At 35.7% G+C, this 21,391-nt stretch overlaps 1 protein-coding gene across 1 annotated transcript; it reads right to left on the bottom strand.

Annotated features, from left to right (window-relative positions):
• Window positions 1-273: 273 nt before the first annotated feature.
• On the bottom strand, window positions 274-20,445 carry Rcd6 (Reduction in Cnn dots 6). Its single transcript, XM_053764281.2, has 8 exons — window positions 20,303-20,445; window positions 6,335-6,447; window positions 5,914-6,121; window positions 3,662-3,805; window positions 2,872-2,967; window positions 2,044-2,156; window positions 1,622-1,740; window positions 274-1,272 (listed from the first exon to the last, which is right to left on the bottom strand). The coding sequence occupies exons 3-8, from the start codon at window positions 6,034-6,036 to the stop codon at window positions 713-715; spliced, it is 1,155 nt and encodes a 384-aa protein (XP_053620256.1). The 5' UTR covers window positions 6,037-6,121; window positions 6,335-6,447; window positions 20,303-20,445; the 3' UTR covers window positions 274-712.
• Between the last annotated feature and the right edge of the window lie 946 nt (window positions 20,446-21,391).

Below are 21,391 nucleotides of genomic sequence, written 5' to 3' on the forward strand. Positions count from 1 at the left end.
CCTAACCATTTACCGGGATGAAATGTATCTAAGATGTTAATCCGGTATATAAGGTAACTACATACAGTACAGTAGATTTTGAGTGATGCGCGTTCAGACAGACAGACAAAAATTTCCAAAACTATATTTTCGTCATATATATCAGTAACTAAGTATATTCCATGAAGAATTTAAAAAAAATATCCAATATACAAATTTGGCCTCTCTTCAATTTTGTTATATGTATTGATATATAATATTTGTTCAATTATATATAAATAAAACAAACGTAAATTGGTAGAAATTATAATTTATATCAAAAATAGTTATGAGATAGTGACTCCAATTCATTTTTATTTATGCTTAGTTAAATGTATTTCTTAAAACTTTGGTTATTAGGTAACCTAAATTTACAATTTTTATTATTAAAGCCAAGTTACACTTTATGGCTAAACGTAAAAATACTTGTATGACAACTAAATTATTCAATAAAATATAAAGCACCAAATGTACAACAACCGTTTTTCATATATCTGTCTCGAATTGTATCTTAATGAAAATCGACTAAGTACCTATATGAAGCCCAATTAATTTTAACTACTCAGTTCTTGCGCTGCCCGGTCGGACTGCGATCCTATTGTTGTTCAATTATCTTTATTGTTTCCTGGCTCGAAAGGTTAAAATTTTCATGGACTTTGAATGCACCAGATGTTTACTTGATCTTACAACCTAATTACAACGCAACATCTTTATATTTTCCTAAATCATCAGATTCATTGCCTACTGACGTATGACTATTTCTCATGCCATAGAATACTCTTTCCCTAGATCCGCTGAATCTGTAAGGTTCATGTCTTAGTAAATTGACTCCATACGACGCATCTTCGCGTTTATAATCTGGATAAAACCGTGGATCGTAATCTGGTGGATACATCCTTTGATCGTACGGATAAGGTCGATAATACGGGTATGCTATTTCACTTTTGCAATCAGCTCTATCTTCGTACATATCATATTTGGCCGGGTATTCGTCCGTGAAAGCACCAACGACTGAATGTCTTCTTTTGTAAGGATTTTCATAAGGTCCAGATCTGGGGCCGACCCAGGTGCCGTACATTTGAGGGACAGGATAGGGTTTAGGGTAGCCCCGAAGGCTGGCAGCGAACTGGCGATCGGCGAGGTGTTGCCAGTACGCGGGGGGCGGCTGCGGCAACATCATCGGGGGGTAGCCCATGCTCATTGATTGCCGGCTCGCTAGATGGCGCCGTAAGTCTGGCATGGAACCGGATTTTCCTGAAAATTAGTAATACTCAATACATGTAAATGGCGCTCCGTGCTCACTAGCGCCACCTTCACATTTTTATCATTTTCCAACTAAAAACAAACCCCAGGAGATTACGCTACACTAGGTAGTTTGTAGTTTTCCATTTCCTGTGGTGTTTTGTTTTAGTTTTCAGTCATTAAAACAAATCGATAAAAATGTGACGGTGAGTGAAAATTTCTTTGTCATCTGGGCCAACCCGTACGCAGAAATATTCCACGCGCTGGCTTGGAATTAGATCTTTTGAAAACCAAATAACTGTTTAAGAAGATGGTTTTCTACACATTAACAATGATTGTTAGAAAATAACCAGTCATTTACCAGAATCGGGCATAAACCCGTCGTTGGTGAACGCAGCAGGCGTGTCTGGGATGTAGTGGCTGGCGTCGAACTCGCTGCCGCTGCCCACAGCCGCTCCGCCATTGTTGTAGCCCGCCTTTCTGTACAAAATTATCTTTTTTTATAAGCTTTTATTCAGTTTAAATTCCTATGTTTGTCTATAATCAAATCTTGCAAGTTTTACGTCATCAAGTGAAAGATTTGAACACCAAGGTCTCCTAAAGCATTGGGTCAAATGCTTTGATTTTAAATACTTGTTAAGTAAACGTTCTTTGAAACAAAATCTGTAGGTTTACAACGTTGAATTACGATACATACAATACACATAGAAATAGATATTTTTTTATTTACAACATAAATGTAAACGTACAAAATAGTCTTGTGATGTATCGGGACTAACAAACCTCGCTTCTCTGAGCGCGTACGCTGACTGTACCAGGACAACCCCACACACGATCGCAGGCAGACGCGCCACATAGCACGCTAACTCTGCCCCTCCGTACACACCTTGGAGACCCTGGAAAGACACAAGATTTAATTAATCGAGAATATTCTTATGTCGGCTATACACTATACACAGTTAGATCCCGACGCGAATATTTTCATGAATCGGTGGAGTACAGCGATGGATTGCGTAGTTTCTATGTGAACTATTTTTAACAGCAAGGACAATCCAGCAATTTACGTCGAAACCACCAAAGTTTGGCAATCTATTTGGCGATTCTGTGTAGCTGGCATTAGAATACATCAGGATGTTGAAAACAGGATAGTAATTTTATCACCTCATGTCCTCTCCGGTCAGTTTTTCATTGGAAACGTATTCAGTTATCGCTGACAAAGTCCACAATGTTACTCAAGAAGAGGCAAACAGGCATGGCCCACTTGATGATGCGGTCACCCACTGCAGCTTATGGCCAGGCTTATTGGCTGCAAGAGCAGGAACAATACCAGAGGTGTCACACGCGCGTTGCCTCTTTCACCCTTTTAACCAGAATACAGCAATGCTATTTGGCCACAGAAATAGATGAGAGTGAGGTACAAACACATGCAGACTGGTAAATGTTAGATGTTGTTATTTATTTATTTATTTATTCACAACTTACATCTCTCTTTACAGGCTAACCCAATGCGATACTTCCGTAGCTTACAGAAAAAACCTTACAACCAACAACTAACTACTAATATTTTAACAAATTAAAATATTAGTAGTTATAATAATAAGGAGAGCTTACCCAATGGTATATGGACATGTAGAAGACTAGGGCACACTCGGGTATAAGCACCAATATAACTGCGATCAGCCACGCCAGGAGACAGCGGTTGTTTTTCTGAGGAAAACAAATATATCTTATGTACCAGAGTAACCTGTAATGTACCTATTATGTTCATTATATAATTATGGCTACTTGTTCACGAAGGTAAATCGTAAGGAAACCGGCATAGACCTATACACTGTTTATCTATTCAGTTCACTAGTGTGTAAGCTACTTGTAATCATAAAGGACATGTCAGAAGTCTTATGCAAGCTACAAACTGTGGCTGAACTCAGACACATGCCGACAAAATGCGAGAACATTGCGTAGTTATTATGAGTGCTTTTATTTACCGCAATGAAAACCAGCAATGTATACCGAATCCTCCAAAGTTTTGCACAGTTGGGTGTTTTTCAGAGCGTTTAGAGCGTTACAATTTTTCAAATTTTAACAAAGACTAGAATTAGTTTTATTAACTGACTTTATAAATAGTTAATCTGTACTGTGATAATGTCAGATTTTGGAAATGATTCCTTGCGCAATTGACGTATCGTAATGACAGTGCGGCCGCAGAGGTCGAAACGCTCTGGGAATCACCCAGTTGGCTGTTCGACGACAGTGTGGAATTGGCATTAGGCATCTCGAATGATATCTGACACCAGTGTTAGTAATGAACCAATGAAATTTTTGTGAACTTTGACAAAACGTTTTGGTGGACCATGGAGCAGTAACAGAAGAAAAGAACAAGATTAAAAGGTTATCTGCTTACAGAGATGAGCCCGTGCACTAGGATGACGGTGGCGGCTATGACGATGACGTAGCACATCATGAGAAACACCGATGGTATTGGCAGCCCGTTCTGTGACTCCACCACCCAAACTATCTCGTAGATCAGGGCTATCGCGTACGCCACCTGGAATTCATAAATGTGATTTTAGTTTGTGGCAACAAAACTTTAATTTATTTCATGAAAACAACAAAAAAGTCAGCAGCTCTTCCATATAAAATCAAATATCTACTTGTGGAAAATGTATGGAACATCTGAAATTACCATCATTCAAGGTTACTCCCAAGGACGTTCAGTAGTACAAACGTAGGTACTACTGTACGTCTAGACAAAATGCGTTGACGAAAAGATGCCAATGTTTAAACGTCACCTTGTATAAGTAAACTTACAAACACGTACAGCTCATTTTTAGCTCGTCAGTCGCGCAGAATCGAGACACAATAGATAAACAATTTTTTGACCGACGCATTTGGACCGGTTCGTAAGGTAAAGTAGATTTAGAAATAAGGATACAACTTTGCAAAAACGGCTGTATCTGAACAAAGGCGAAGGTATTCTACAAGTTCACCAAATATAGGTACAACATGGAGCCTGCGTGAACATAGTTTGCTAGTCAACTCTCACTTTTACGCCCAGTTTAGGTTAATGACATAACTGCACGCGGAATGGCCTTAAAACACGAACTTTGTATGCGCATACTCATAACAGGTTTCTACGCAAGCCCTTACCTATAGACATAAGCACGTCAGAAGTGTAAGGGATATTACTGTGGGATAATATATAAAAGAAATTGAGGATAAATAATATCATTCTAACATATTTTTAAACTTTGTTTGTGTTGCCTTTACTTGTCCTTTTCTTTATTTATTGTACTTATTGCGTATAAATAAACAACACTCAACGGTGCACGCTAACCATTTGTTTCGTTCGTCCGATCTTTTACATATTCCGTGGTCCGATGAAAACAAACACAGAAATCAGTAATGTATAAGTAATGTATATTTTCTGAGTATTTATTGAAGGCGTTGACAGAGCCTTTCCTGAGTCGTCACTTTGTTAAAAGTGCCTATTTTCGCCTATTAAGAAAACATTATTTTTATATGTTCACATGGATTAAAAAATATGAAAAAGATATGTTGGGCTATAAAAAGCAATAATTTTGCAATGTCCCGCATTCTATTACAAAATTAGGAATTTCATATCGCCTGCGTAACTCTACTACGATATTTTATGCACGTACTAATCAGGTAACCAGGTTTTAAAATATTGCAATTAAAATTTCTTCCTCTACAACTGCAATCGCAACTAGTTTTATTAAAACATACCATATTTAAGTGTAACATCATTATTGCAAAAAGCGCGTTCTTCTCGACAGGCAGACATAACAGCTTTCAGGAAAAAACACGCAGAGGAACGTTATGCCGGCTGTACACTATCGCTGAACAATTCGCCAAACTTTGGCGGATTCGACATACATTCCTGATTTTTCGTTAAATAAAAGCTGTCATACAACGTAAGCAATGTACGTGCATTCACGTTGGTATCTGTCTAAGATTGGCGATAGTGTGTAGCCGACATTACGGAACCGCTAACCACATTGGTTGTTATGGCTCTTCCTGGGTGATTACATGCGAGATTGACTGCCCCTCGCAAATCGTTCACACGTCATTCTCATCTCGATAATGAACGAGCGATCGATTTTTTTGCAAATTTTAAGCACTATGAACACTATTATTTCTACAATTCATTGTCTATGTGTTACTACTTTCAAATTCAAATTGAAATCATTTATTTGGAAATTAGACCTTCACGGCACTTTTTCTCGTCAATTTTTATATTTATAGTTATTTCTCACAAGCTACAAACGACTGGCATTTTGGAACGACCACTGTTGAGAAGAAATGCCGAAAGAAACTCATTAGAACAGTGTTGGTCCCTATTCACACTCGAATAGAAGATGAATGAATGAAAGAAAATGAAATCAATTTCTAAAAATATTTTTTTTTAAGGATCGTCTATTCGCAATGTTGCACTCAACGTTCTACTTTTTATTATATACTTAGTAGGTATATAATATAACAGATTCCTGCCTCCATAGACGAGAAGATGGAAGCAGAAATGTAAGTATACAGTATCGACCTCCACATAAGTGTAGGTGGTATGGACTTATGCTTATGTCTAAAATAAAGTCATTATATATTTTTAATATTAAAAATGAAAAATATCTGTCTTACCAAAGCATAAGCTGCAACAAATCCAGCGGCAGCGGTGACGCTGCAGCAGAATATTCTGGTGACAGCCGGTTTCATCCGGATTTTAGGAGACTCCACGTCACTCAGCTCGTTGCTCGTCGACATCTTTCTATCTCAATCTTAATCTTTAGGAAGAAGCATCACAAGATGTATTTCTGTCTCTCTCTATCTTCTTTTTATTATAGCATCACTAGATGAACATTAACTATAGTTGAGAAGTTATTTTATCAAGAAGCATCGCTATAACACTAATTTCTTCTAAACTGTAAACTCTCTCTCTGTCACTCTCGGTAAATACGTCATCGTCAAATACTTTGGATTTTCAAGTTGAGAAATTAGTCGATGAAATTAGTGTTTTAGAAAACTTTCTGAATTTGCTTTTTCATTTCTTCAAGCCAAGTACCTAATCATGGAATTTCAGTCGTTTTTTAGTCTGTCTTCTGTCTGGCCAAATGATAGTTGAAAACTACATCTTCTCAATAAACGGGAGGAGTTAGTTTTCCTTGTTTCTGTGATCTGTAAATGATAGAAAATTTAAATATTATAAAATATAAAACACATTATTATATATTACATGAAATCAACCAGTTTACAGTAAAATACATACTACTAAGTCAAAGTTTCAGTTAGTCCATGTTTTGATTAAATTTTTTAACAAAATTAAATAAAGAAAGGCAATTAAAGTAACAAACGAAACAGTTTTCTTGAACTCTTTACTTCCTAAGGTCATGGGAAAGGAAAGAAAGACTGGTGCTACCATCAAAGTGCTAGTCTGATTGAATGGAATCATAAACAAGAGCCAACATCCGCGCCTACGCATAGTAAACAAATCGACAATTAAACCTTTTGTTATCTAATGAGTCTTTCTTGTTGTCTATGGGAATATGACTTCAATGCTGAGAATATGTATACTGTATGTAATTAGCTAAATGTTAAACTGCGTGTATATTGTATAATGTATGTGTTAGCTTATCGTTGGGGTCAATCGAATAAATTGCTTATTTTTGTTTCCTGCTGATGCAACAGGAAAAGGAAGTAGACACAGAGAATTAGGTATGTAAGAGGAAATATAATAAGGAGAATTAGGTAGGGAAGAATGACCGTATTTATTAATCAACGTACAATCTGTCTATAAACTACACACCAAGATGACAAAGATCATATGCGTGTCAATGGTCTGACAACTGAGGATGCAAAGATCGCGCCAAGTGGAGAGGAAAAACTAGGAAAGTGAACCCTGGGCTTAGCTGAGGAAGAAACCAGGAAAACGCTCAGATGACAGATAGAGAGACATAGATAGAAGAAAGAGAGTTATTGTACATTAACGCAAAACTAAGTATTCAAAATTAAGAATTCAGATGTTTGTTTATGTTGGTTATAATTAAGTACAAAACGACTCAATATAAAGCCAAACAACTAAATAAATTTAATTCAAAACTAAACCTAATCTTAATGTAGTCAATGCAGAACTTAAAAAAAAGCAAATAATGTTAGCGGGAGCTTTGCATTGTACATACAAGTAATATGCAAAGGCGATCAGTGACCTCGCGTGAGGTAATTGTTAGATTGTAAATGCCAGTTATATCTTAATTATATTTAGTGTTTATTAAAACGTTTCAAAATTAACAACTTAATCAATTTCAGCATGAATGTATAGATTTCGATTAATGACATAATTGATTAATTCTAATTACTTTGGTTTACTCCACTTTGTTCAGCCAGGTGCACAATTTCAAGTGTCTTCATGACAACTATGGACCACCGAAATATGTTTATCACCAGGTAAATTGGTTCGACTTTTCTGGTGTCGTACGAGCGACTAAAGGAAGACTAACTATAGCCTAGACAGCTAAAACGCAACAATAGTATTTCCAAAGAAGGTTGACGTCAGGCAGGAGGTCGACTGTAAAATAACAGGCAATTCTTTAATATTTTAAGGTTATTTTTTATGATGAACTACAGGGGTGCTTCGTAGCGTCACAACCCCGATTGCTACCGGAAACACGAGGGGATGAGAGATTATGATTTTTGTATTTTAGTAGGTGATTATTCCAATTTTTCGAAAGTAAACCTCAAGCATTCAAGAATTATAAATAAGTAATAAAATGAAGTGACAAAAATGGTTACTAACTAATATAACAGCGCGTTATCGAATTTGTCCCAAATTACATTCCTAATGTAAAAATAAGCACAGTTTTACAGCGACAATTTGATGATTTGATGTCATCAACCTCTATTAGAGAAGTGGCCCACTGATCAGATCAAGTTAGTCTGGCTGGCTAACTATGGTCGAAAAAAATATAAATGCATCTATAAAACATCTGTTATAATGACTGCAGCTGCATTACAGAGGTATGATTCCAATGTTTGTTGTTCGTTGCAGTGCACTTACGAACGTAAGTGCACTGGTTGCATGAAATAAACTACTAGGGTAGGTACTTATCAGTCTATGAAACTGACTGTTTAATTTTTTTCGGGATCCCAATTTTCTCTCTATCTCTCTCATCTAAACGATTTCCCAGTTACTTCCGTAGCCCTTGAGCGTCGGAGCCCGTGGCCTATAAACACTAGTAATAAATATCTAATCTTGTATAATATCAATTGGCTATACGACTCGGTATAAAATTAAATGTATGAAGGTGTTTAAGTGATTAAACACGATACTTAAAAGTAACTTTATTTGATCAGTTTTACTAGAGATTTAAAAATTTTCGGTTTCAATTCATTATTGTTTTACAAGCTTCATATAAATTTTTGTTTTTGACATTAGAAAAAAGTATCTGATTTGACTATTACATGGCATGAGTAGGATTCTAACCTTTCGGTTCGCAGGCGGTCACACAGGCGTCTTAACCATTACACCACCACCGTTTCTGACAATAGCATACCTACCCACTTAAAATCTTAAAGGAGAGTGATGTATACAACGAGCTAAAAACTTTTTTGAGTTTTTAGTTCTTATTTGACGCAGACATCTGCAACTCAAGTCATTGTATTGACAAGTGCATTAATTAACTGCTGAGTAATGACTGCGAAGGTGGTCCTAACATTGACTGTGGGTGGGATCTCCTTGAGATGAACCTTGTGCTAGTGAAGATAAATACATATCATCTACCATCATTTATGAGATGGTCTTCGATGTAATCTGAGCTTACGTCTAAAATTTACTTAAAACAAAGTATACTTCGTGAGAAACAGAATATTAAAATATCTTATTGGCATGGAATCAAATGAACAAGTAAGTTTGGATCTTAATTGATTTTTTTGTTTCATAAGAAATATACCTACTTTGTTAACATGCTTTAAAGAAAATTTTTGATATAAGCTTATTTCATATGAAATAAACTATGTTATGGTGTTTAAAAGATTGTTTTAATTCAATAGTTGATATACCTATATCATTCTAAGTAGAATGATATTCAAATTAGATCCAGTCTCTGATAGATGGACAGAAAACAGACCTAGTTATCTACTATAAATTATTTCCAAAATGGCGGAAAATGTTACGTACAATTTTTTTCTCTATATCCAACCCAAGTGCGGAGGGTAAAACTTTTGACTGTAAACAGTATGTTTCACTATCAATTTTTTTAACAGTTTACATGTCTTTGTCCAGGGCAGAAAAAATAAAGCGATTTTTATGTTTTGTAACAGTACATATAAATAAATAATACCTATCTTAATTTGAAGTTTATATAACTAATTACGAAATTAGTCACAGCCGTCAATACAAGTCGCAGACGTCCATTAAGCAAACAATGCATAATGCAAGGACAGCACTGTGGATTGTCATTGACACATGGACAAAAGTGTAGCTTCTGCGAATCAGAGGGGACAATCGAAAAATATGCAGAAATTTCTGCAAGAAAAATTTCCCCAAATTTTTTACAATGTTTATGAATGATTTTATGCAATGCAACTTCAAGGATGCCAATGTTCTGACCACCAGGGATGTCGACGACCTTGCGAAAAAGACGCAAAAGTAAGAAAGCGTACATGGGCCCGACCCTAAACAGTTGAAAACGGGAACACGCTCAAATGAAAGAGAGAGAAGCAAAAGTGCAATTCCACTGATGCGCAAATTGAGCGGGAGCACCAACAGCATTCTCAGTCATTGCTGACAATGGAATGTTCGATCAGTGGCGCTGGACACATATGCTGAATAAAAATGTAAAATATGAATATATAGCGGAATGTAGATTTAGGCTGGTAAAAATAAAAATCCAGGAGCTACGGAGAAACGTGACCGTTTATTAGAGAGAGAACGAACAAGAGAGAAAAATTCGATATAAACAATGTTGCCCTTAACAAAAAATTAAATAAAAAAAACTTTTTAATCTTGGTGTTCCAACATATGCATATTGAAATGGCCACAATTATAATTAATTTATGATCATTATCCATATCCATCCTACTAATATTATAAATGCGAAAGTATGTCAGGATGTATGTGTGCTACTTTTTCACGCAAAATCTACTGGACGGATTGTTATGAATTTGATACAAGGGTATACAAGAATATACGGCACTTTTATCCCGACATTCCGAAGGAGAGAAGCCCCGGGGCGCAGTTAGTATACTATAATTTTGTCATTGAATGTATCTAGATCCAATTCATACAATTACAAAATAAAGTATTATATTTTACCTAATTAAAACAAACGTAACTACCGGAAGATAATTACCAAGTCTTGTAATGTTTGGGCCGCATGCAATTGATGTAATTTGTGCAATTGTTGAAATAGATACAGTTTCATTGTAAAATGTAAAATAATATAGTTTTATATTTGATGTGGTGGAGGAGGTGTAATGGTTAAGACCTATGGATTGAAAGATCCTAGGTTCGAATCCCACTCATACCACATGAGTTGGCATACCAAATCTGACTCATGCAGGTATATTAGTTTTCATATACCACCACCTGCTTCCGGTGAAGGAAAACATCGTGAGGAAACCTGCACACTGGTTGATTATTACTTTGTGTGTGAAATGAAGAAGGTAATGGCAAACTACTTCATTAATAGTGCCAAGAAAGTTGTTGTCTGTGTTTAATTCCACATAATAACCACGACCCTCAGCCATATATTTCTTCCAAATAACAAACTTTAAGCATTGTTTGTTGTCCCACTAGAGATGAAGTTACCTTTGCCTTGTACTGCGATAAATAATAATATTTACGGATATTAATTAAGAATTAGTAGTTCTTATTCCCACGCGATAATAGCGACTATTAACTCCATATTGACATAGCAGAGAACACCTAGGTAACGCTATACAACCACATCTCTACGTATGGAGGAAGACGATAAGTTTATTGAATGGAACAAGATATAATTATGTACTTACATGTTAAGTCTCCCGTTATTAGCATTTATTACGAAAACGAAAAACATAAATTTGTTAACCGTGAAATTAATTCAGATCAAACATTTTCTACCGTTTCTGTTGCTAGTTTTTACCTATCTTTTATGTTCAACATAAAAAATCCAGTATTATTGAAAAATTAATTTTTTTAGGCGCTATTAAAAATTCGATTTATCATGCGTGTTGTAAATTCGTTGTCGTTTGTAACGAACACATTAGTGCGCGCCAAAAAGATGTCATGCAGACGCGACGCTACAGTCGCTGACAACAGCAACGTGGCCAAACTGTTATTGATAGTTCCATATATTGCTTTGACCATATTATTAATATAACTTTGAAAGTGTGTTTTTTCGTCATTCTTATACGAGTAAGCGTAGTATTGAGATGAATTTTTGTGTGGAGATAGTTAGAGAGCTATCCATAGGTCCCTGGTTCATATCCGGCTCGAAGGACCAATGTTAATGGATGAAAATATTAATAGGACTGTAATTAAATAGGGCTGTTGTAATAAAAGGTCCGGAGGTGATGAAAAAGGGAGAGAGAGCGAGCGAGAGAGGGAGAGCACGCGGGAAATATTATCCAAAGACAATGACATAGATAATGCTAAAATGTTGCTAATTCCAACAGTGATATAGGCTACTTTTAGTGGCGGCCCGCTAGCAACAGCTAGTTGAAAATAAGGCCAAGTGATCAAATATAGCCCTCACGTAGCTGGTCTATGAGGTCCGCTTGCCATTCACCGGACATCCACTAATGCAATGCTTTGAAACGTGCAGGACAAGAATCCTAAATATAATTGTTTGAGTCCCAAATAATTATGCTCAAACAATATGCTAATCAATAAGTATTAGAAGTGTCCTTGCTTTCATAGTGTTGCAATACCTAATGCAGTTATGGCGACACGTGAATTGAAGTAGTGGTAAGTCTTATGGGATGAAAATTTTTAGAAATTGTTTAGGATTTTTTGAGCGCTTTGCAGAGATTTGTCGATGAGTTCATGTTTCGTATTCTACCCAATTTTTTCCCCTAACAGTGCAGCGCAAACCTATTACTGTTAAGTTGGGTTTTACGCCCTTCTTTTTGTGACGAAACTGGGAGAATACTGGGAGTAAACCCAAACCCATTCAAAGTAGGTACTTATATTTGTACATTATAGGTTAAACTCGTGTACCGAATTTTTTGTTATTATAACACGCAAATTCTTCTGAATTTGCGTGCTTCCATAACACACATCCAAAATTTGCATTTATCGTAGATTCTGTGGAAGATAAAATGTAGTTAATTGATTTTTTTTTAATTTTATCGCCCTCCTTAGGTACTTAATTCGTTAGTTCTGTATCCTTTGCTCTTGTTAAAAAGCTAACTCAGGCATCATAAAACGACTTTATCATGACAACATCGACCGATAACCTAAACCAACAAAGTCGTGACATCAAAACTCGACCTAATTCTATTCTACCAGGGTTCATTTAAAAAAAAACAGTTAGGTCTGCTTCCGCTGGCGCGTGATATTATGGCTGCAGACGTGAGGGGAAACTTGTGGAGTTCATGGCACTGTCTTGGAGGTACGTGATCTGGGTGGAATATGAGTGTTTGTGACACATGGACCTTTCCTATATGACTGGTTGAATCTATTCGGCCTTTTATTTCTAACTGGGGTCTGACTACGAAGATTAATTTATCTCTGAGTAGTAGTAATATATCTAATGACTATACTCCAGCTAGTCAAATCAGATAGGTACTTATTTCTAATGTCGAAAACAAAATTTTAGTAAAGTATTGTGACGTCACAGATATGGAATCAAAAAGCATTTCTGTTAAATATTGAGTTAGTAAGTACACTTATGCTATTCTGGGTCCATTTTGATGTCTGACTACACTAGTTGTTCGCCGCGAACTTGCGACCTGGCGAACACAATATTTTTTTACAAAATTATGAATATCTCAAAAACGACTGAATCGATTTTGATGCCCCTGGAACTTAAAAATTCTATTGACAGATCCTACATACCTTTTAAATTTCATCAAATCCAGACCAACGGTTCGAAACTTATCGCGTTACAAACAAACATACAAAAAATGTATCTTTGCCCCAAGACGAATTGTAGACCCCGCTCCCTTCAGTCGCTCGGTCAATTACCTATTTGAAGTACTTATAAATATAGCTTACATATGATGTACGTTGAGATTAAGTCAACATGAAAAACATGAAGCATGCATGTGTCTTCTAGACCCACATCAGCGAAAATGTTCATCATATTGTGTAATTTATTTTGCAGTAATTATTTAAATTTATAACAAACAAACTTTATTGAAATTCTTAATGCAATTAGCTTTTAGGTAGGTACACACATGTTTAAGTTTATATAAGTTTTATTATAGGACTCTTTCAAATTCTTAGCCTTCTAAAAGTGTTCCATTTTAAGAAAAGATTGAGAACCGCTGATCTAGACTAAAATATTCACGTATTATGCAGCAATGGAGTTGCGCTTTAACTTTGGGGCTCGGCTTAATGCAATCTTATAGACTATACCTGTCCTGAATGTCGCCATCACGAAGACGATACCAAGAAATGATTACTCATTACAGGTATGTAAAGGAAATAGTCTCGATTATTAAATTAATTTCAAGAATGTAGTCGTTACAAGATTTAGGTAAACAGCGAATAATTAACAGAAAGACATGACACCATAAGTAATTTTTCGACGAAGTGAAAACAAAAACGCGAAAACAGGTATAATACACATACATAATGCCTTCTCCATTTCTAAATCAGATTGGTATACACACGAGGCCCAGATAAGATTCGAACTAGCAACCTCTAGATCACTGGGAGACGTTTAAAACACCAAATAAATACCACCGCCACTTCATAAGGGCAGGTATAATGTTACTAAATATAAAATTGTGAACCAAAAAGCATTTATTTCTGAAACGTACTTAAAAGAATCTTTATTATTGAAACGTATTATCGATAATTAAGATCTAAGGACTGGACCAAAACGGGTTTAAAATAAAGAAATGAAGGTTTTTAAGCCTTAATATGGTGCTGCTGACTGTACATACAAGGATCCGGCTGAAAATTCAACAACCATTTTGTTTTTTAATTGAAAGACTGTTTATTTATGTTACGATGTCCTAACCGAGAAGAATTTTGTTCACGTATGTAATGTATATATATATATATATATATATATATATATATGTATGTATGTATATATATATATATATAACTAAAGAACCGCATTTGGCATTATAGTACCTAACTTAACAAACTCTATATCTGTGCCAAATTGAAATTAATCACTTTCACGCCCTTCGGGGTAAAATTTCCAAAAATTCTTTCTTAGTGCTCACCTACACTCCCCAGGGAATCTACATGCCAAATTTCAGCTTCCTACGCTCAGTAGTTTCGGCTGTACGCTGTCTGTCAGTCAGTCAGTAACGGAAGAGTTTTATATATATAGATGATTACCCACTGAAATATACAAAACTAGTTAATTTTAACGGGCTTATGTATTTAAATCGCCCACAACAATCACCGTTATACATAAAATCCTACTTCCAGAGAACCGGATACACAATACACAGGGTGTTATTAAACCTAACTGAATTTTTGCAGCAGATTTTCAGGATGAAATAAAACTTACACCTAAAAAATAAATATTTGTAGATATTTTTTTTCACAAAAATGACATTTTTGACACAAGTTTTTATTGTTGTCTGAGGATCTTATTGCATTCAATGCGTGGCAAAAATCATGGAGGAGTTCTCTGGTCGGGAGCCGTTCTTAGGTGAACCATCTCAGTTGATTCCACCGAACATACATACTTACCTACATACAGTGCAAATATAAAAGTATTACATGTGTTTTGCTCTCCCGTACAGTCAACCTTCTTTTCTAATTGTACTACTAGCATTCGCCCGCGGCTCTGCCCGCCGCAAAAAGTAGGTACACACATATGTATCTCCACACCAAAATCACCTTAACCCAATATTCCGTTTTCAAGTCAAAGAACAAACACATTTACAATATTAAGTATAGATAATAAAATATATTTTTTATTTGTAAATTATTATATTCCACGAATACTTTAACTTGCTACAAATTATATTGTTTGCTGATAAAGTATACTGAACATTAAATTGATTTAGTTGATGTTTATAAAACATCTTGTATATAAACAACCATTCACCAAAACATAATATTCCGTGCGTATTGTTGAAATGCAAATGGCGTTGACTCAGACGATTAGCATGCGGACCGGCGTCGGCGCAGTACTAGTGATTATTTTAAAATCTATCGGAAAATAACACTGCTAGGAAGTAACACAAATTTCATTATCAATAAATTGATACTAATATTGTAAATGCGAAAGTAAGTTTGTTTGTTACCTCTTCAAGATATAGATATATCTTGAAGAGGTTCAAGAATGTTTTTATACATGTTTGAAGTTTGAAGAACAGAGGACATAGGGCCTTTTCATGCCGCAAAAATAAATGTTGCCGTCGGAAATCCACACGGGCAAAGCCGCGGCAATAGCTACTACCTATTCAATAATTTTAAATTCAATATTTTTAATTCAAATGTTTTTTTTTTCTTTTGTAGTAAGTAGACATTTTGTTCCAAAAAATACATGAGCTTTTTTACACACATTTCCCAAACTATATTATGCAGGTGATCTGTGGTGATGGATAAAGACATCATCTCGTATGAGACAGTTATACCGTATGTTAACAAAGCGTCGGAGCTTATAGTCCGAATTATAATGTTTTTGGGTTATGGTATAACTAGAAGATCATGCGAAAATAAAAAAAAACGTTAAGCGGAACCTGGGCTCCAAGCCTACATCGATTTATATCTAAGGAAGAACCAGGAAATCGCTCCCATGAATGAGATTGTATTAGATAAATTAAGTTTTTATAGTCTCTCTCTAAAAATTGGTCTTAAAGCTGTTAAGATCGGTTACAAAAACAATTTTTAATAACCATCCGACATGATATCTTAAACGACATCGCTATTCCATCAAAAATAAGTTGAGTCATGATTAAAATTTATAATTGTGTTTAGTGAGTCATCTCAACGTAATAGGAGGTACTCACTACATACTTGTTTTACGCATTATAATACTGTGTTATCTAAGACGATTTGAGATGAAGTTTCGCGGGAATTTCTGACTTCTTTTGTTTTTCTCACTGTACTTCTCTGTATTGTGCAAGACTTTACCGTAAGAAAATACAAATGTTATTTAACTAAACAGTCACAGACAGTTTAGTTTGATTAATGGGTAAGTGTTAATAGTATAGAAGATGTTCTTGCGTAGTCCTGGCAGAAGGGGCAAATTCAAGAAGTGCTGGCTTGATGTCGTCAAGGATGATATGCGTGACCATTGTCTGACAACTAGGCATGTCAATAACTGAGCGAAGTAGATAAATAAGTAAGAAAGCGGACCCTGGATTCATGTTAAATGGCTGAGTAAGCAAACGGGTAAACGCTCAGATGAGAGAGAGAAAGAGTATAGAAGACACACGTCTTATTAAGTTAACGAAATTTGAGCGAGGATTAATTTCCTTATTTAAAAATAGTTTTCACGATCGGTACCTAAAAGGCTGTGTTTCGACAAGTAAGTTCCGTTTCAACTGAGCGTTTTTCTAGTTTCTTCCATTCAATCATTGAAACTTGGAGCCCAGGAACCGCTTTCCTACATAATTATTCTCCCCCACTTCGCCCGCGAGGAGCCAGGCTGCATTATTACATTGCGTCGTTTTTTCCATAGGTTTTGACAATGGCGTGCATAGAATCTCCATACAATTTCTGTGTTGGCCGTCGACGGACGTCAAAACAATGGAGCACAACGGAGCAATGGGGCTGCGCTCTTTATTGGTTAACGTAACGGAGTCGCGTGCGAGATAACAGATCATAATCGTACGCAACAGATGGTTACTGCAAGAACCGGTTTTGTTTACATTCTTCATTTACTGCGGTTGGGAGATCACTAACCATAGACTACTAGACCAGCGATCCTTACAGTGAAATCTACAAAATCTACATATATGTATATATTAGGCCATATTTATATATTTTTAAATAAGATCAGTACTTTCTGCCTTCCAGATAGAAATTCAAACAAAATCGTCATCATTGTTTCATTTAATTGTAGAGATTGTTTAGGAATTTCATGTAAAAGACAATGTTATAATTATTTCGACCGCACGCAATCGAAGCTGAGGGCACAGTCGGTCTACAAACATGGATAAAATAAATGTGTACAATATAAAAGGTTCCACAAAATTAGTTTTTTTTGGTATCAATATAAATTCATCCTATTTGTACAACGCGCCTACCTAACGTCAACCTCCTATGCTGCAAGACAAATTACCATAACTCTTGTACAACGTCTTTTCTTATCTGGAAGGATGACGTCCTGGTGTTGTGAAGTCGCGAAGCCGAAGCGTAAAAAAACGCTTGAAATTTTTGTGATTCGGCTGTGGTTTTACAACCGGCCGCCCGCCTCACGTCAACCCTTGTTGCTATTGTTGCCTATCAGCTGCCTAGCCTGTGTATCCCTTAGTCGTCTCGTACGACATCCACGGAAGGAGTGGTCCTATTCTTGGCTTCGGCTTCTTCTTGTATTTAGGTATACACTAAATATTATTGTAGTGTTATTATTAACTTTTAAAGAATAGTACTTATCTTTATACCGTTTTGTCTTTCTGTTATTAAATTTATTGAATGATGATACATGACGTATGTATGACGCGAAAGCGTAACAAATAAACTGCTCTTAACTTACAATCTTTATTTATTATTTATTTCTAATCTAAGTAAGCACTAAAATAAACGGTAATGTGACCAAGTAATTAAAAGTCCAGTGGCTCTGTGATGGTTTGGATATACGATTTTTTCGAACCAGGATAAATCAGGATCAAATTCCATCTAGTACTTTTTGTATGATGCGCAAACAAACACACAGACAGACAAACAAAGATTGATTAATGAAAAATAATTATCTTTATGTGGCTAATAGAAGCCAAAACAATATTTTTAGAATATTTGTCTATCTTTCTGTCTGTCTGTTTGTTTGTTTGGTTGCGCATCGCGCGAAAACTACTGGATGGAATTGGAAGTGGTTTTCACAGTAGTATAGTCTAACTTAAAATCTGGTATATAGGTTTCATCGCGATACGTTGCTTAGAGCTAACTTATTATCGTCAATATATTGGATATTATGTTATGAGCGGACGCACGAAATAAACGCGGGTGAATGCGCGGGCAAGCTAGTATAGGTATCTATATACTTAGCTATACTATATGAGCAACGCGTTGATGTCTTTTCTAAGAGCCTATTGCACAATCGACAATGCTGCGCAGGGTGCGCAGGCGCACTGATTGGCCATTGAATAAATATTACGAACTATTATAGAATATAAAAGTACAATTAGATTTTTAGGATTACTTACAGAATGAATTCGAATTTTATCAGAATATATTTTTTTAATTTGTTTAATGCTGTCATAATGCTGCATGTACATTTCTCAAAAAGAAATAATCAAAATGTTTTTTTTCTATATTTGACTAATTTAGAAATTACAGATACTGTAGTCGTCCCTGAAAAATGACATATTGCGCACGCGAATAGAACAATATTGTGAATGTATTAGACTAATAATAAATTGATTCAAAAAATTATATTCCAATAATTAGAGCGAAAAAAAAACAATAAAATATGTGATCAACCGTACGTGAAGACTTCTTATCTATTGATTGATTTAATAAATTAAACTCATCAATTAAAGGTAAGTAATTATTTATTTTTTAATTTATACTCAAATTATACTCAATTATTATATTTTGGTTAATCCTAGGTAATAAATAAGTAGATTGTACTCGTAATAGCATATTAATAAATCCACATCCAATCCACGGTAGGGCGTGGATGTCGTACGAGGCGATTAAAGGACACATTGCGCTAGCAGCTGATAGGCAACCGACCATAGAATTATCAGATGCCGGCGACTTGAATAAAATCTGATCGCCAGTATTGGCAATAACACACTCGAAAAGAAAGAATGGCATTCCCAAAAAGAGTTGACGTTAGGCGGGTGGCCGGTTGTAAAATCATAGGCAAATCCTCAATGAATGGCAATTTTTTTACGCTTACCCTGGGCTTTGGGATGTCACACCTGCTGATGCCACCGGGAACACGCGAAAAGTTTCATTTCAATAATGTCATAGTAATAAACATATGTACGGGTAATTTTAATCATTCTTTGTTATAGAATAATTAAAACTTGACTCACAAACCAGTTATTGAAATAACGAGGCCATCATACTCCTCGCACTTTATATATTTTTTATTGTCAAATGTTAAGGAGTGGCGGTAGTCCGTCTGTGATCGAAAGGTCTCAGGTTCAACTCCTAACTCGTGCGACATGTGTTTGTATGCCAATCTGACTCATTGTTGGTAGGAAAACCTAGCATTGATATTGCCAAGAGAGTCATCATGAGTGTTTCATTCCACTTAATGACACCGACCTTCAGCCATGAGGAATATGACTGTAAGGAGTCGCGTAGCTAAATAATCATTGGCCCTCACGCAAAAAAGATCTGACACCTCACATCAACAGTTTAAATTTCAGTAAATGTTAGAAATCCTGATTGTTAAAAATGTCCGTTTTACTGGTGGGCTTGGTTAAGTTGATTTACATTAAATGGGTTTCAGCAATAGAAGCTATTAACTTTGGTGAGTAATATCATGTTACGTAGCATATCTACAATTTAAGACCATTGAGTTGAGAGATTTGGCCTAGAAAATACTTTATAATTAAAAAACTAAATCCGTAAATACGTATATTTATGTGTTGCAATAATTAGGTAACAAAACGAAGGCTGCGATCAATTCACACCAGTCACACCCTGCCCGGACACAACAAAAACATTTCACAAGAACATCGGAATATATATTTGCAGAGTTACCTCATACTTTATAGAAATATATTCACAAACCTTTAAATAAGTAAAAACTCCAATTAGCTTAAAAATATGTTACACTGTATCACTGAACAATGAAAGAGACAATGACAGCACCTGTTACTATTTGTAAAAAAAAATTAACACTGGCTGGTTCGACTACAAAACTTTTTATAAATTGTTCGAAAACAGAATACGCGCGCCCGCGCTCGCTTACCGCGCAACACTGGGTCGTGATTGGTAGTCAAAGCGCGGGAATGCACGTGTCAAAGGGACGTATAGTTTTTTTTCTGTTGTTGGTTTTATGATAATAGGATGGTGTAAAATAATTTACAGTTGTGTATACTAATAACACGGCCTAAATTCGATTGGATTCAAGTAGAGCGTTTAATATTTCACGAATTCCTGCAATTTTAATGACTTTCTATCGGTAATTTAGCTGTTACCTCATGATAGACGCACATTTGCACAATGAAATATTTGATTTATGTGCGTAAAGTGTTAATTACTTAATTGACATTTCCTTCAACATTTTAAGTAACATTGCTGCGCCCCGGGGCTTTGTTTCGTGGGAATTTCAGGATAAAAATTACCCTATGTGATATTCCAGGTCACCCACGTATTATCATAACAATCCGTCCAGTAGATTGTACGTGGAAGAGTAACAAACATACATACACACATGCATCCTCATTAAAAAAATTTTCTCTTTAAAATATTTGGAGTATGGAAGTATAAATATTAGTATGGAAATGTGGGTTACACAAAATGTTACAAACTATAATACTTGGTATGTACAAGGAAATGTGAGGTATGTGAGGTACACCTTTGGTAATGTTTTAAATAGCAACAACTTCGCACACAAATTCCTCACGGCTGCCGTTTCTACGTCGTCGTCGTGTGCGCAGCTGTTTAATATTCTACGTTTTGTGTCACCGTGCCTTGCCTGCTGGCGCTTTCGTACCTACAGACCTAGTTTTTTTTATCCTAGATATACTTAGCAACACGAACATAACTTTAGTAGGTCTAGCGATTTTAGGTCACATATGTGTCATCTATATTCCCATAGTGCATAGGCTCTAAATACTAAAATATATATATATATATATATATATATATATATAT

Source organism: Plodia interpunctella, chromosome 25 (assembly GCF_027563975.2).
Source record: "Plodia interpunctella isolate USDA-ARS_2022_Savannah chromosome 25, ilPloInte3.2, whole genome shotgun sequence".
In the NCBI taxonomy this organism is placed as follows: Eukaryota; Metazoa; Arthropoda; class Insecta; order Lepidoptera; family Pyralidae; genus Plodia; species Plodia interpunctella.